We start from the raw sequence: 15,271 nt of genomic DNA, 5'->3' as shown, positions 1-15,271 counted from the left end.
TCATATAATAGTGATTGCAAACAGAAAAGATAAAAGGCTTTTACAAAAATATAGATGATACATTTCACATCATGAAAACTTAAACCACTGCTGCATTCAACATACCATTTGACACACAAAAACAGATGTTTAGGTGTTTGTTTAAAATTCACTTTTAAGAAAATAAATAATGTAGCATATGAAAATTTCAATTATAATCTATAGTTTAATACCAAACTATAGATATTTATAAAATAGTGGTTCAATAATATTTTAAGTTAAAGTTAAATGTGATGACATTGCTTTTGATCCATGATCTATCTGGTTAGGGTTGATGTTTTCAGTAGTAAACGTTTTAGTATTACGTTGTAGTTTTAATACTGTGCTACCAAAATATGGTTAACAATAAGATAGTTCTAATCAATTTATTTTTCTTAACAAGCTTATTACTGCTTTTAACAAGTTAAATTTTAAAAATAGTTGGACCCAGAAAAGCCAAACAAGTTATTCTGTTACATAGTGCTATCGATCTTCATAAATGAGATTTTTAAACATTGTACATTTGGGACAGGTATATTTGCATGAATTGTAGTAAGCTATTGCTGCCATAGCCTTCAGATGTTACTTAACAAAACTAAATAACCCATATAATCATCAACTGTTTGTGTTTTTAAATTTGATATAGAGCACAGGATGTTTGATAATAGTGTATTGACTGTATTTTCTCCTTTGCTGGTGGGCTAGTTTTTGGGTGTATTGATCAGTTTTTGTTCTATAAAGTTAAAGTTTATGCCCATTTTTGTTTAAATCTATTTGACTTGTATTGTTTTTTGTCTGAGTTGTGGATACAGTGAATTCACTGTTGTGGAAATCTGTAGATTTAGCTTCAGTTACTCAAAAATGAATTAGAAATAACACAACTTGTTGATAATATCCTGTTTGAAAAATTATTTACTGTAACGGAAGAATGTTTTGTTTGAAATATTAATGGCCAGTATTGATTGCTGAGTGTCTAAAAGTGGTTGTAGGATTCGTATAGACTTCACAAAGTATTAATGTTTTAAATGCTTCAAAGAGTTAGTTTCCTGAACTGTCTAATTGAAGGTTTCATATTTTAAAAGATTGAGACATAAAACACTACAAAGTTTGATATCTTGCTTTTATCAGATATTAGCAGCTGTAAAGAATTGATTCTGATTAACAATTTTTAAATTGTATTTTTAATTAAAATGTGTAATTAAATTATGGAGTTTATATTAGTGCTCAAGCTAGTTATATGATTTTCAGTTATCATTGATTAACCAGATTAACTCAATCACCAGGGTAGGGAAGCTCACACCTATTCTAATGGTGCTTTTTTCTTTTTCACAGCAGTTATTACGGGAGACAGAGTATTGCCCCAGTTATTTTCAACTCTGCATTTATTTAAAATGTTTGCAACATATTTTAGGTGGAATAAATCGTACCTTTAACATGCACTTGTATAATAAGATGTAAGCAAAACTGTCAATTCAACACTTTAAAAAAAAACAATCAACTCACTGATTTTTTTCTTCTGAAATTTGGAAGTGATAAAGATCTTCTTTTACTTGGTAAAAGTTTTGTAGTCACTTCTTAATTCTAGTTTAAAGCTAAATATGCAGTGTATAAACAAATTATTCCCAAACTTCACACACAACTTTATATAAGCATGTGAGAATGAATAAGATTGCTCAAGATATGATGACAGAAGACTCCTTCACGAAAAGGCATCAACATTGGCAATTGTGAGGCTACAGAACAAGTTGCTGAGGTTTGAATTCCATCCTGGAGCTTCAAGATCACTCCGATCTTGCCCTAGCAACTGGTGAAGGAAGGACCACTCTTGACATCAGCTGGGTAACTGAGTGCTGCTTACTTTAAGTAAAGCACTAAAGTATCGCAGATATTAAGATTTTTATATCATCATGTAGTTTTCAAGTCAGATATAGTGCAAATTCAGCTAGATTCATTCAGCACAAAAACTTAGTGCGTAAATGTAGTATTTTTTGGCGCCTGCTCAACCTGTAGAAGTCTAGGTTTTTAAATTAAGAGGAATATCAATTAATGTAAAACTCTTAATATGATTCCCACCTTTAGAATTAATTACTTTTTCACAGGGATATCTGAAAACTCAAACCATTCACTTGGGCTTAGATTGCCATGATACAGATGTTTATTTTTCTCCAACCAGTACAGTAAATTCTTCTGTAAACATTTTACTGCAGTGGTTCACTTTCTAGGTTCCACAGTTTTATGTCTCTTCAAATTTGTTTTGTTTACTAGTACTAATATTAATTTTTTCCTAGCATGATTTCCTGAGTAAGTTTAAAGAACTGAATGTGGTCTGCTTGAATGAGTTTTATCAGGTAAAGTACTTAAGGATGGCTGTGTGCCCAGTATTATAAACCTACTAATTTGTTTTTCATTCTTTATATAGGAAACTGTTTGTTGGAGGAATTAGTTGGGATACACAGAGTAGTAAGTGTGTTTTAATTCTTTACAACTAAGGTCTAGCTTACTGGAACAGATATCTCCTTATCTCTTAAGACTTGTATTCTGTTTGGAGATCTCAAAATACTCTACATGGCCAAAAGTATGTGGACACCACTTTTAATTAGTGGGTTTGGCTATTTCAGCTACATCAATTGCTAACATGTGCATAAAATCAAGCATACAGCCATGCAATCTCCATAGACAAACATTGGCAGTAGAATGGGTTACACTGAAGAGCACAGTGACTTTTAATGTGGCACTGTTATAGGATACTACCTTTCGAACAAGTCAGTTCATTATATTTCTACCATGCTGGAGCTGCCCTAGTCAACTGTAAGCGCTGTTATTGTGAAATGGAAAGTCTAGGAGCAGTAGGTCACACAAGCTTGCAGAACAGGACTGCCATAGTTTGTAAAAAAAGGCCTGTTCATGTTTGAAACACTTACTGAGTTCCAAACTGCCTCTTGAAGCAACGTGAGCACAAGAACTGTTAAAAACTGTATCAGGATCTTCATGAAATGGGTTTCCATGGCCGACCAGCTGCACCCAAGCCTCAGATTACAATACTCACTGCCAAGCATTGGCTGGAGTGGTGTAAAGCACACTGCCATTGGACTCTGGAGCAGTGGAAACGCGTTCTCTGACGTGATGAATCGTGCTTCACTATCTGGCAGTCTGACTCACGAATCTGGGTTTGGTGAATGTCAGGAGAATGCTACCTGCCTGAATGCATAGTGCCAACTGTAAAGATTTGTGGAGGAAGAATAATGGTTTGTTTCTCATGATTTGGATTAGATGCTTTAGTTCCAGTGAAGGTAAATCTTAATGCTATACATACAATGACATTCTGGAGAATTGTGTGCTTCCAACTTTGTGGCAACATTTTGGGGAAGGCCCTTTTTTGTTTCAGCATCACAATGCCCCCATGCACAAAGCAAGGTCTATAAAGATGTGAGTTGCCAAGATTGGTGTTGAAGAACTTGATTGGCCTGCACAGAACCCTGATCTCAACCCCATTGAACACATTGAATGCCAACTGTGAGCGAGGCCTTCTCACTCAACATTAGTGCCCAACCTTACTGATGTTTTTGTGGTTGAATAAGAGCGAATCCCTGCAGCCATGTTCCAGAAACTAGTGAAAAGCCTTCCAAGAAGAATGGAGGCTTTTATAGAAGCAAAAGGGGGACCAACTCCATATCAGTGCCAATGGTTTTAGAATGAGATGGTCAACAAGCACATAAGTGTGATGGTTGGGTGTCCTCATACATTTGGCTGTGCAGGTGTACTATTACTTTAAACTGACTTTCATCTCAGTACAAATAAATCCTACAAAATTCATCATAACTTCATTATTTCAATTTTTGAGTTTGTATATGTTTGGGTAGCTTTGAATATTTTACTAAAAAAACTTGTAATGTTTCTTAATTAAACTATGGGTGTTAAGTACTGTAATGTTGAAAACATGAGCAGTCATCTGTAGCTTAAGTGTGGAAATGTATTTAGCCATTATTAGTGTTACATATTACAGTTTAAGATAGCCTGAAATTTTAATTTAGATGCTAATTAAATGTCAAATGATGCTTGGCAACAAGAATAATACACAAGATTTTCCTTCAGCACATATTTTAATATATGAACAACAGTATGATGTATAATAATGGTTATTACAAATAAATTATATATAAAAGTTTTACAAGCAATATTGAGTCATATCTGGTCTGGAACTGAATATTTTATTGATAGTTTATGAAGAGTGAATTAATTTCAAGTTGAGAGTGGCACAGTTCACAGTGGGTAAACTATCTCTCGCTTCTCACACACAAGTTTTTGACATGAAGATGTGTCCTCTTAGAAACACTGATGTTAATTTACTGAACATAAATTTACTAATTTATCCTAGGTTTTTATAAGATTAAAGATGTGATATTGCAAAATGTTTTATCATAGAATTAACTTTATTTTCAGTTAATGACTTTCTAGCCCCTTACTCTCCCATATTTTAACAGCAATTCTAGGAAGTTAAAAACTACATTTGAAGCATGGCTGTTCTGGATGTTAACCATTTTGCAGTGGGCTTGGCATAATATACACAAGTTCATTTGCATGTTGTGTATTTTCATAGTTTTTGTAGGCTTAGTAAAGATTGCAAATTGTTTTAACACTATCAGATTTTTTAAATGTTTTTACTAAGGGTTTGTTTCATTACTAGTCCAAGTGTGAAGTGATTTTTATATTATGATTAAAAACTGTTCTTCACCCCAAAACCCTCAAATACTTGTGCAATTTCCTAAATACATTTGAAAATTTTTCAGTAAGATTTTGTCTATTTTTTTGTCGTAACTGTGGGATCTGCCAGTTTGACAGACCTTGTAACCACCATAAACATTGATTTGAATTTGCTTTTGTCATTCTAGAATAATTACATATTATAATACTAAAATGTGAATGTTTAGCCTGAATAGCGTAAATCTCATAGTGTGTGTATTATTTATTTATTTTTTATAATTAACTTTCCAGTTTTGCATGGCTAACAATACAGAATTTGCATTAATGATGTGGTGAATGTTTGTTACTGTATCCAATAATATAAAACTAACCTTTAATCTTTACAAAGTGACCTTGTCTAGGCTGTGTTTTAGTGGACTAGTATTTTGTAATATATGGTTACATTTTAATTATTTTACATTATATATGTATATAGGTTGTTACTATTTGTAAGTAAGTTATTAAACTTATTCTTAAAATATAGAATAGTAAATAAAGTAAACAATCATCTTTTCTGGTTACAATCTTTTGTCTTGGTGCTTGTCCTTCAGAAATTTTGCATGTGGAGGATGTTAAACAATTTATTTAAGTTTTATATTCAGCTGTATAGTTAAATAACTGTAAAATCATAAGTTACTATATTAATGCCATAAATTCCACTATAATTTATGAAACTTGGTAACTAAGCTGTGTTTAGATGAAATTAAATTTTGAGCAGATTAAAGACTCAACCTATTCCCTTAAAGTTGTTTTGAAAGAATGAAGTATCCAAGACATCACTACTAGGGGGACATTTTGAGTTATCAGTTTGTTATTCACATGTCATATATTGAAGTAATTTTATATAAGGGACTATTTCCAAAAATGAAAAGTTGTGAATGGGACTGCTGTGTTCTTTTGATATTTATTTTTAAATTAAGAAATTAACAAATGTATAATGCTAAAATTTCCATTATCTATATCATAATACCAAACTTCTTGACATAAATAATTCATAAAATAGTTACTCAATAAAATTTTGAATACAAGTCAATAAGTGGAATGACATGGTCTTTCCATGATTTATTGTAATAGTGTTAACCATGTGGTTACAAACACCTCTGTTCTGTGCATGTAAAGAAATTTTACTGTTCTGTAGTTCAGTTTTATATTAGTTATAATTCCTTCATTTCAAAGGAAACCTAGAAGAAATGTTTTTGAATTTCACATTGTCATGAAAGTTGACAAAACTTCTGGACTTTGTAACTTCTTTACATGTGCTAATCTTCCATGTATAGATGAAATCTAGATTAATTGCTATGTTCACACATTCTCTCAAAGCTCCTTAGAAAAAAATCTTTGAACTATTGTCATGTGCCATGCCCACTTTATACACAGTTATGATTTCTGAGCCAGATTTTTGTGGTTGAACTAGGTATTTATAACCAGTAGAAAGATCACATCTTTATTATTCAATAGTAATTTTAAAAATGGCATGAATTCCATAGAGAACTTGTCAAACCACTCTAAAACATTGTTGCTGCTTTTGTTTTTACTTGTGCTTTAGAATTTTCTTATCTATAAATGTTAGTTACATTTTAATTAATTTGTACTTAAATTTTAGTTTAGTTAATTGTTTTAAAATGCATATTAGAAAGGTTTGATTTTTTTAAAATGCAAGCTGAACTACCTTGGTTCATCAGGCTTAGTGTAGTAGGTAAAGATCCCAACATTCTGACAAAGACTAAAGTGTCTCAGCTTATGGTACTCTAATATTGCCAAGATTCAGTGAAACATTAAAATGGTGTGTACATTTAATTTTAAAAGTCACTGCATGATAGTGATGGTAATACTCAAAATATTCAGAGTTTGAGTGCAAATAATAATACAAATATAAATTATTACTCAAAATATTTATACTTTTGATTTTTAACAAAATCTTAACATTTGTTGTGAAGATAAGTTACAAATCTGTTATTGTAAGTATTGTATAAGTGTATTCTTCATGTGAAAAGTAGCTGTATGGGTTCATCCCTGTTACCTAAGGTTAATGTATAGCAGCTACACTAAGTTATATAGGTACAATCTAAATAATTCTAAGGTCTAATGTACAATTTCAACATCATAAGTACTCAATTTAGTGAGAAGTCGAACCACAACAGAGGCTATGCCCATCTGTCCTTAATTTTCAAAGTAGTTTAAAAAGTACATGGTGTTATTTGACATGCATATATATATAACCAAGGTAAAGACCTCTTTTGTATTTTAAACATTGCAACATTATTTGAATTTAGTGGTGACAACAGACACTAGTCCAGAGGAATTTATTGATGTTTATAGCTGGTAACAATTTTTAATTTGTATAATTTAGAAAATTAATTAAATTTGTTTTTGAATATTCTATTTTAGAAATGTGTTTTAATAATATATTTGTAAGATGTGTGTTTTTGTCACAACAATGAATTTAAAGGTATGGGGAAGTTGATGGATAACTTCGAGTGTATGAAGCTACTTTCGTGCACTTGTATATCAGTGTATGGAGAACCTGCTAATGTTTCCACTGTAATGTGTTGCTTTTTATAAAAGAATTCATTGTACAAATCATGCATTACAACTGAAATTAAAATGTTTGAGAATCTACAGTTGAAATTGTAGATGTGGCAACAAATAATTCATTAAGATAAAAGTATTTCCATTTTATATTGTAACTTTTAAAATTGTATAACACTGTACATTGATTTAGTTACAGTTGGTGTTAGGGTAGAGAAAGTAACACAAAGTATAAACTTTACCCTATGAAAACTTGGCATTTACGTAGGAGGATTAAGAGGGTAATACAAATAAAATATGAAAATTAAGGAAATGTTTTTTATTCTTACCATGAAATTACCTTCCATTCAGATCACTGATTTACTTTAGAAATTCCAAAACACAATTTAATTTGTATGTGCAACAGATTTGTAATGTTTATTATAAAGCATCATGACTTTTCTAGGTGGACCACTGGCTAATCAGTCATTAGAGGGTTAAACTAAAGCACAATTACCAAGAAGTTTTCAACTTGATTTGTTGAAAGAATTGGTACAATTGTTAGTGATACATGTATATTAAGTAATGCTTTTTCTGTTTATTTTGCCTTTCTTTACTTTCATCAAAAATTTTGTATGGCATAAGCATATTTAAAGCTACAACAATCATATTTTTCTCTTGGATATGTTACAAGTATATTGTAGTGGATTATAATAAATGTATGTTTATTTACATTATTGGTATTCTGTCACTTTTTGCAGCTGACTTAAAGGATTATTTTTCAAAGTACGGTGAAGTAACTGATGTAAATATCAAAACTGATCCCAACACTGGAAAATCCAGAGGGTTTGCTTTTGTCACCTTTGCCTTGCAGGAATCTGTAGATGCTGTAAGTATAAGAATGGAACATGAGTATGTATGGACTGTATTAATTTGTTCTACAATTAGAATGTGTATTACCAGTATGTAATGCATGTTTCCCACCCCACCCATAAGTGATAGTATTTGAAAAGTAAGTTTATAACCAGTGATGTATTGAATTGGTGCATATGAATCTAGGATAAGTTGGTTACTGGGACTGAATTGTAACAACTTGTGCTGGTATGTTCTTCATGGCTGGATATCTTTAAACTTTATCTACACTAGTGACATGTGTTGAGGTTCAGAAGTAATCTTCAAATAAATCATATTTATCAAGCTGCAAAAAGGATACATTTTCATCAGAATGTACAATAAGTATATATCAGTTGAAGTTGAACTCTTCCTCGTTTATTTTTTTAGAAACCTTTAACCTCTTACCTACTGGGGCAGTTGTTAAATCATGAGCAAAATTTTATTTGTAAATAAAAAAAAAAACCTTTTTCTGATTTTCAAATTTATTGTAAATAGTTGTACTAAATTGTATCATTTAATGAAGATTGAAAAATCCTAAAATGTTTCACTATTAAAGAAAAAGTATCCTCTGAGGAAATTTCAACATGTAAAAACAAATTTCCTATCTCTTAACCATTGGTCATGCCATCTGTGATTGGTATCTAATCTATTTTTTCTTGTCTGTTTTCTTTATAAAACCTCAGTTGTAAAACTTTTGCCAATCCTTGTTAAAGGTTTCAATTTCAGTAACACAAGTCCAATCTCTATTTCATGTTTAATGAATCATAAGATAAGTATGTGATGAAATGTTTTCAAGATTTTACAACATGAATGTGGGTGGTTGTTATTGTAGTAATTGCCCTTTTATGTAGAGGGTTGAATATAGTAGTGGCCAATATTTTTTAATAAGCTTTAGAAAATTTGCTTCTGGAAAAAACTGCATAGGATGCATCTGACTATGATTTTTTTTTGTAATAACTTAAATCATGGTGTATTGTGCATCTAAACATTTGTTCATCATTATGTAGAAAAATTGACTTGAAATAGATCTTTTTAAAAAAGTTGATTCACGAATGTTAAGGTTAAAATGTTTGATTTTTAATTCTTTTGCATTTAAATTAGCTAAGTTCAATAATTTAGTGTAATTTTATATTTAGTACATAATAAAAATGTTTCAGTGCTTAGAATAACCTTGTGTAGTTTGTTTTTACTACTAGTACCATGTAAGAATTTTTTTTGTTCTTACTGTTTACTTTTTAGTAAGACTTGCACTTTTGTTTTTGTTGCTTTATAATTGAAACAGTAACTGGCATATAGGAAGCTTAGTCATATTTTACAAAGGGTTTAAAACTCTGTGTGTAAGTGACAACAATAAAACCAACATGTTGATTATGTAAAAGAATACACATTCATTTCAGTAATGAGAAGTTGTGAATTTTAATAGTTGTGTTGTTAACACACTGAAGAGCTTAAATTTTGAATTCCAATGTATATCTTGTCTATAATAAGAGGAATGTGGCCAGTACTAATCTTTTAAGTTCTGTAAAGTGATTTTCTTTGCAATGTATTGTGTGTGTATCTTTTGGTAATTTCTTATAACAAGATGTATCATCTAACTAGGGTTAGATGGTGTTATTAAAAGCCACCTGTGTGGAAAGCTATTGCATACATTCACCAGTAGTGGCAATTGAAGTTTTGCCTGTGTAGCAATACAACATAGAAGGATGTGTTGAAGTAAGCTTGTTTGAAAGTTCAAAGAAAAGATATTAAAGTAGTGAAAAACTTTCCTACTATCATATCTATAATGTTCAAACTTAGCTATCCTGGACTGGACGAAAGCGACCAACAGTGCATGATAGTTTGTCAAATGTAGAAACTTCACAATTATAACCTGGTGCTTCTTTTTGTGCAATAAGCAAAAGTACAGCTTTAGTGAAACAAACTTGGAACAAAAATCCATATATGAAACAAAATTGTTTATGTAAATATATAAAATGAAATCCAACTAAATATTTAAAAATGCTTACTTAGGTTACATTGAAGTATTTGCATTTTTGTATATTACTTGAAGCTATAAGGAGTTACGTGATTATTAGAAATTAAAAATGGACATTTGCATTTTATGGAGAATAAAAAGATTTGAGATTTTAAAATAATGCACTAAAACAAAATTTCAAATCTGGAACACATACAAGCACCATGATTATTTCTTATAAATACCATTCATGATGTACTTTTGTAAGGCTTTAAACTAACTTTGATACTGGAATATTGTTTTAAACAGCAGTGGTTATGTAAAACGTTGGTCTGTTTAACACTTGCATATAATCCCAAGATCTAGATTATGTTAGTTCATTGTTATAATTGGCTAGTTCCATTCCAAAGTGGTCCACTAAGTGAAACCAATTGATTATAGCTACTGGAAACAAAAAGGAAACATTGGATAGTGATCTGTATTGTGTGTGATTCTCAGCCTTCAGAGTGTTGGTAGTTAAACAAAGCCTGATTTAAGTCAGTGTATTGTTCTAGTATTAATAAACAAGTAAAAATTGCCTTTAAAATGTAAATATAATCCATAAAAATTTGAGTAGGTGTTACTTGTATGTGAAAAGTAAATAATGATGTTGAAAGTGTTTGTTTTTGGTACAGGTGATAAGTTTTTTGTATTTTTCAAATAGGTATTAAAAGATACAACCCACTCTGTAAAGGGAAAACAGATTGACCCAAAGAGAGCCAAGGCAAAGCCTGGATTGAAGAAAATCTTTGTTGGAGGTCTTGATCCTGATATGCCAGAGAGTGATATCAGAGCTTATTTTGAGCAGTATGGCAAGGTATTGAAGTTTGTAATTATTTTAGTTCTTAAAGAACTAGGGCTTGTACGTAAGACACATTGATAGGGCACATACTTGTGTGCCAAGTGTAATTCTAGTAGCTTTTGAGTGAGGGTTTGAACAGTGTTAAGCATTGCATCCCTGAGTACCATAGTGGATAGCAGGCACACTGAATCTGGTTCTATATTTGGGCTTAATTACTCTGAAAATGTAATGTTGGAATCATGCCTAGATAGTGTAACTATAGCATATAGATGTATCCTACCCTTGAGTCTTCCTGTTATCTATAGAACTGTTGAAAGATTCAGATGGACATAAATATAAAGTTACAAACTGAATTAATGTAGAATTAAACCCTTGACTACTGCTGTGGAGCTGGTTACAAAATTGTACTTCTACATATAAATTGTTAAAAATGTAATCTAAATAGTGTTATGCAATGATTATCTGGATAAATGATAGTAAAGAAATTTTGAAAATTTTCCATTGTGTGTACAGTGTGTTTTATTTCAAGTGGTTGCAAGAGCTTCATTTGTATCTACAAATGAAATAGAAGTAAACAGAAAATACTTTAGACCTTGAGTCAGTACAAACGTTTTTTTGTAATTGTATACATATACCTCCTAAGGAGATTTAAGAAATGGTTAAATATCTTAGCTTTAAAAATAGATAGCTTCTCATCTTTTAAACAGTACCTAACCTTTAAAATGATGTGAACTTGCCAATCATTTCGTGTGGAATTTTTTCTGTTTATAATGTTGAAGTAGTTGGTGTATAATCTTTACATTTTGAAGTTGATCTCTGTTTAGATAAGTTTCTAAGTGTTTAGAATTTGTTTCTGATGTATTTCCTTTGGTTGGTACAACATTTTTTATGTACAAATCATAGGTACTGGAGTATTTTGCTAAAGAAAAAAAGAATATTGTAAACAGTCATACTGTATATTTTTAGTAGGTTGTAATGGTTAAAAAGTCTGAATATGTGAAACGGTTTTATTTGTATACTTCATATTTTTGAAATATTCTTGTGTTTGTTAGTAATTGTATGTAAATATGTATGGTGTTAAAACAGTTTTTAGTGTATTAAAAAAACTGAATTCCTGTACTATAGTACATACTTCAGGCTAATAATGAAAAAGGTTAAGATAAAAGGGTTATGGCTTTGTCTTTTACTTGAGTAATGTTCAAGAACAAGCTTTTGTAAAGCTTAGCAGCTAAAACTTAATGCAATTACCAAATTATATTAATTGACACAAATGCCTTTCCGTTTAATTCATATCCTCACTCGGGAGTTGACGTGATATTTAGGACCCAGGATAATCCAGTGAGTTGTAAGAGGGTAATTTCCAAGAACGTTCGTGACTGGATTTTAAAAGGTTTTGCACATTTTAGACAAAATCCACACTTCCATTACTGTTTTTGATGCCTATTATTAATTAAAATGCTATATCAATCTTTTCATTAATGAAAGTTTTCCCACTTTTGTTGTTTTTATAAGGCATTATGTCAACCTGGCAGACATCATCCTTACAAAATATTGTATACATTTCAGTTATTTCTTTTAATTTTTATAGGTTGATACTATAGAGCTACCAGTTGACAAGGTGAAAAATCAAAGGAGACAGTTTGCTTTCATAACTTTTGAGTCTGAAGATGCTGTGAAGGAGATAACTAAACAACCAAAGCAGATGATAGGAAGTAAGGAATGTGACGTGAAGAAGGCTGCACCTAAATTAGATCCACGGTCTACACGTGGAGGATTCATGGGGGGTTGGGGTGCTCCTCCTGCTGGTGGAGAAAGGGGTCGTGGAAGAGGAGGAGGTAAGGCATTTCTGAAATTGTACATTTGTTTATTACATAAAATGACCACAAATACTTGAATATTTTATTAAAAGCCCAATATTTTTTCACATGATGATTTTGTTGTGGTACTCCCTTTGTGTTACATCTGAATCTGGTGATTTTATAAACTGTTTTGCACTTCAGTTTTGATTGTAAATGTTAAGACATTATGGTTTCTGAATATTTGAGTAGTGTATTTGTCTTATTCAGTTTATTGTAGTTAAGAATATAACAGTTTGAATATGTATTTAAATTTTATATCCAGAAAAATTTGTCAAGAACAGTGTTATGTAGTAAGGATGGCATTGTTTAGTGTTGCATAAAACTGATAATTTTTATGATCATTACCTGTTCTACATTAGCAATGTATTACAACTGTTTTTGAGGAGGCTGTGATTTTGAATTGCAATTACTAAATCATTTAAAGGTTTAAAGAAAAAAATATCTAACTATTTGTATTTTGTACAATTACAATTTAATTTTGTGGCTTAGGATATCAGGCACCAAGCTGGGGTAGTCAGGGATATGGAGGCTATAATCAAGGATATGGAGGATATAATCAAGGATATGGTAGTTATGACTACAGTGGCTATGGTGGTGATTATAGTGGTGGATATGGAGCTTATGACTACACTGGATGGGGATATGGACAAAGCTATGGTAAGTACAAAGCTAGCTGCAACCCAGTGTTTTGTTCATTTGGTAAAAATATGCAAAGCTCAATTCACTTAATGTTTATTTCATCCATTAAAGCATAAGCTTCACAGTAAAAATATTGATAGGCCTAACTCAAAAATAAAAACTGGTTATTCATTTTTGGCTTTCTATTTTGTTCAAAGTAAATTCATAACTAATGGGCCTGAACTAACATACTAACTAATTCACTCAGTTTAACGTGTTTTTTATAGAATTTCTGTTCTTCCTCAAACATTCAAGATGTAAGGTTCTAAAATATTAAAACTGTAGTCTATAACACTACTAATACAAATGATGCTCTGTTTTTGTGGAATAGTAATAATGTGTAATGTATTAAATTACGTTTCATTGTTTACTATTTTGCTTCATATTGCAAATTAAGTTTATTTACGCATGTATTTTTTTAACTTTGAGTATTTTCTACAACGATTTGTTTTATTGCTATTAAATAAGATAATTACCCCAGAAATGGGTTCTGTTACAGGTCAACAGGCCAGTGGCTATGGAAAGACAAGGGGCACTGGACGAGGGGGTACAACTGCTACCACCTATCACCCATACCGATAGATTTTTTTTTCTTTTATAATGAAGTTTCTTTACGCCACAGGATCTTTCTTATTTTGGCATCATAGTTTCATGTGAACTTCATCTTTGTGCATGCTTCTCTCCTGATGTACATAGATTGTGCTTAATAAAAATTTTAATAATGAGTGATGCACATGAGTGACTGTATTGGAAATGCTCCAGTGTGTCATAATGAAATATGTATTTTCTTTAACATCAGTTTTTAACAGATTGTGAGACTTGCGCTATTTTTTTTACTCAGGAGTGAGTTGATTTGCATCTAGAATATCACAGATTGGTTTTACAAGTATTGAACAGTCTGATTCTACTTAAATAATGGGAACTTTCTTTAATGGGTGACTTTTTTAAACTATAAATAAAAAACGCTAAGTAACAGTGGAGAAGATTCCATAGGTAAACGCAAGGAAATTGACTACTTCGATTGATAAATTTTCACATGGCTTTCTTTCAAAGAATTATAGAAGATATTGCCCATGTATTAAACCAGGTAGTATATAAATAAAAACAAAACGTATAAATCTGTTTCATGTTTTTTTAGTTGTGAATTATATTTTTCATCGCTGAAAGAAATTAAATTTGTCTTTAAATTTCATTTTGCATAAGAAACCTTTGCATAACCGGTTGTATATTGAATGAAAGCTAAAATTGGCGATCGATATAGTACACTTTCCATTAAATAAAGAAACGCAAGTTCATTGTTATTACAAACGTTTGATTTGGTACCTTGTTTCCTGGAAAGTATAAAATGACTTCATTCTTACTTTTGGTGAAAAAAAATATAAGACTTTTTAAGCCTTGCAAAAGATAAGACAAACATTCCAGAGCTTAATAAACATTTTATATCTTAAAATATCCCAAGAATGCTTTTTGTGTATTTACTTGAAAGGTTATTATTGGCAAAAATTTTGTTCCATTTTATCACTTCTGAGGGTTGGTAAAGAAAATGGCTGATTTAAGTATAACTTGATAAAATTGGTCTTTTTTGTCAACATGATTTTATTTTTTTCTAGTTGTGATTGTCTTGTTACAGGTGCTGTGAATTACCTAATATTCTAATATTTTACAAACTGTTGTCATTATAAGCAAGCGATATTTCAGAATTTGGACATGTATGTTTTGGCGTGTTCAAATCTGCTTTAAGTTTATTTGACCTTACCAAAAGAACGGCGATATATTAGT

At 31.0% G+C, this 15,271-nt stretch overlaps 1 protein-coding gene across 2 annotated transcripts in view; it reads left to right on the top strand.

The window, feature by feature from the left end:
* The window catches only part of LOC143252761 (heterogeneous nuclear ribonucleoprotein A/B-like), a 31,245-nt gene extending 17,028 nt beyond the window's left edge, over positions 1-14,217 (top strand). The window contains exons 2-7 of one of the 2 annotated variants that reach the window (XM_076505399.1): positions 2,438-2,478; positions 8,028-8,155; positions 10,818-10,970; positions 12,544-12,790; positions 13,304-13,471; positions 13,992-14,217. In XM_076505399.1, coding sequence (XP_076361514.1) covers positions 2,438-2,478; positions 8,028-8,155; positions 10,818-10,970; positions 12,544-12,790; positions 13,304-13,471; positions 13,992-14,074 — 820 coding nt within the window. In that variant the 3' untranslated portion in view covers positions 14,075-14,217. Of the gene's footprint in view, positions 1-2,437; positions 2,479-8,027; positions 8,156-10,817; positions 10,971-12,543; positions 12,791-13,303; positions 13,472-13,973 lie in introns of both variants that reach the window. The other variant, XM_076505398.1, reaches the window with a different exon arrangement.
* Positions 14,218-15,271: the final 1,054 nt, after the last annotated feature.

This window comes from Tachypleus tridentatus, chromosome 6 (genome assembly GCF_004210375.1).
Source record: "Tachypleus tridentatus isolate NWPU-2018 chromosome 6, ASM421037v1, whole genome shotgun sequence".
Classification (NCBI taxonomy): domain Eukaryota; kingdom Metazoa; phylum Arthropoda; class Merostomata; order Xiphosura; family Limulidae; genus Tachypleus; species Tachypleus tridentatus.
The sequence above is the reverse complement of the archived record's forward strand: the minus strand, read 5'-3'. Positions and strand labels throughout refer to the sequence as shown.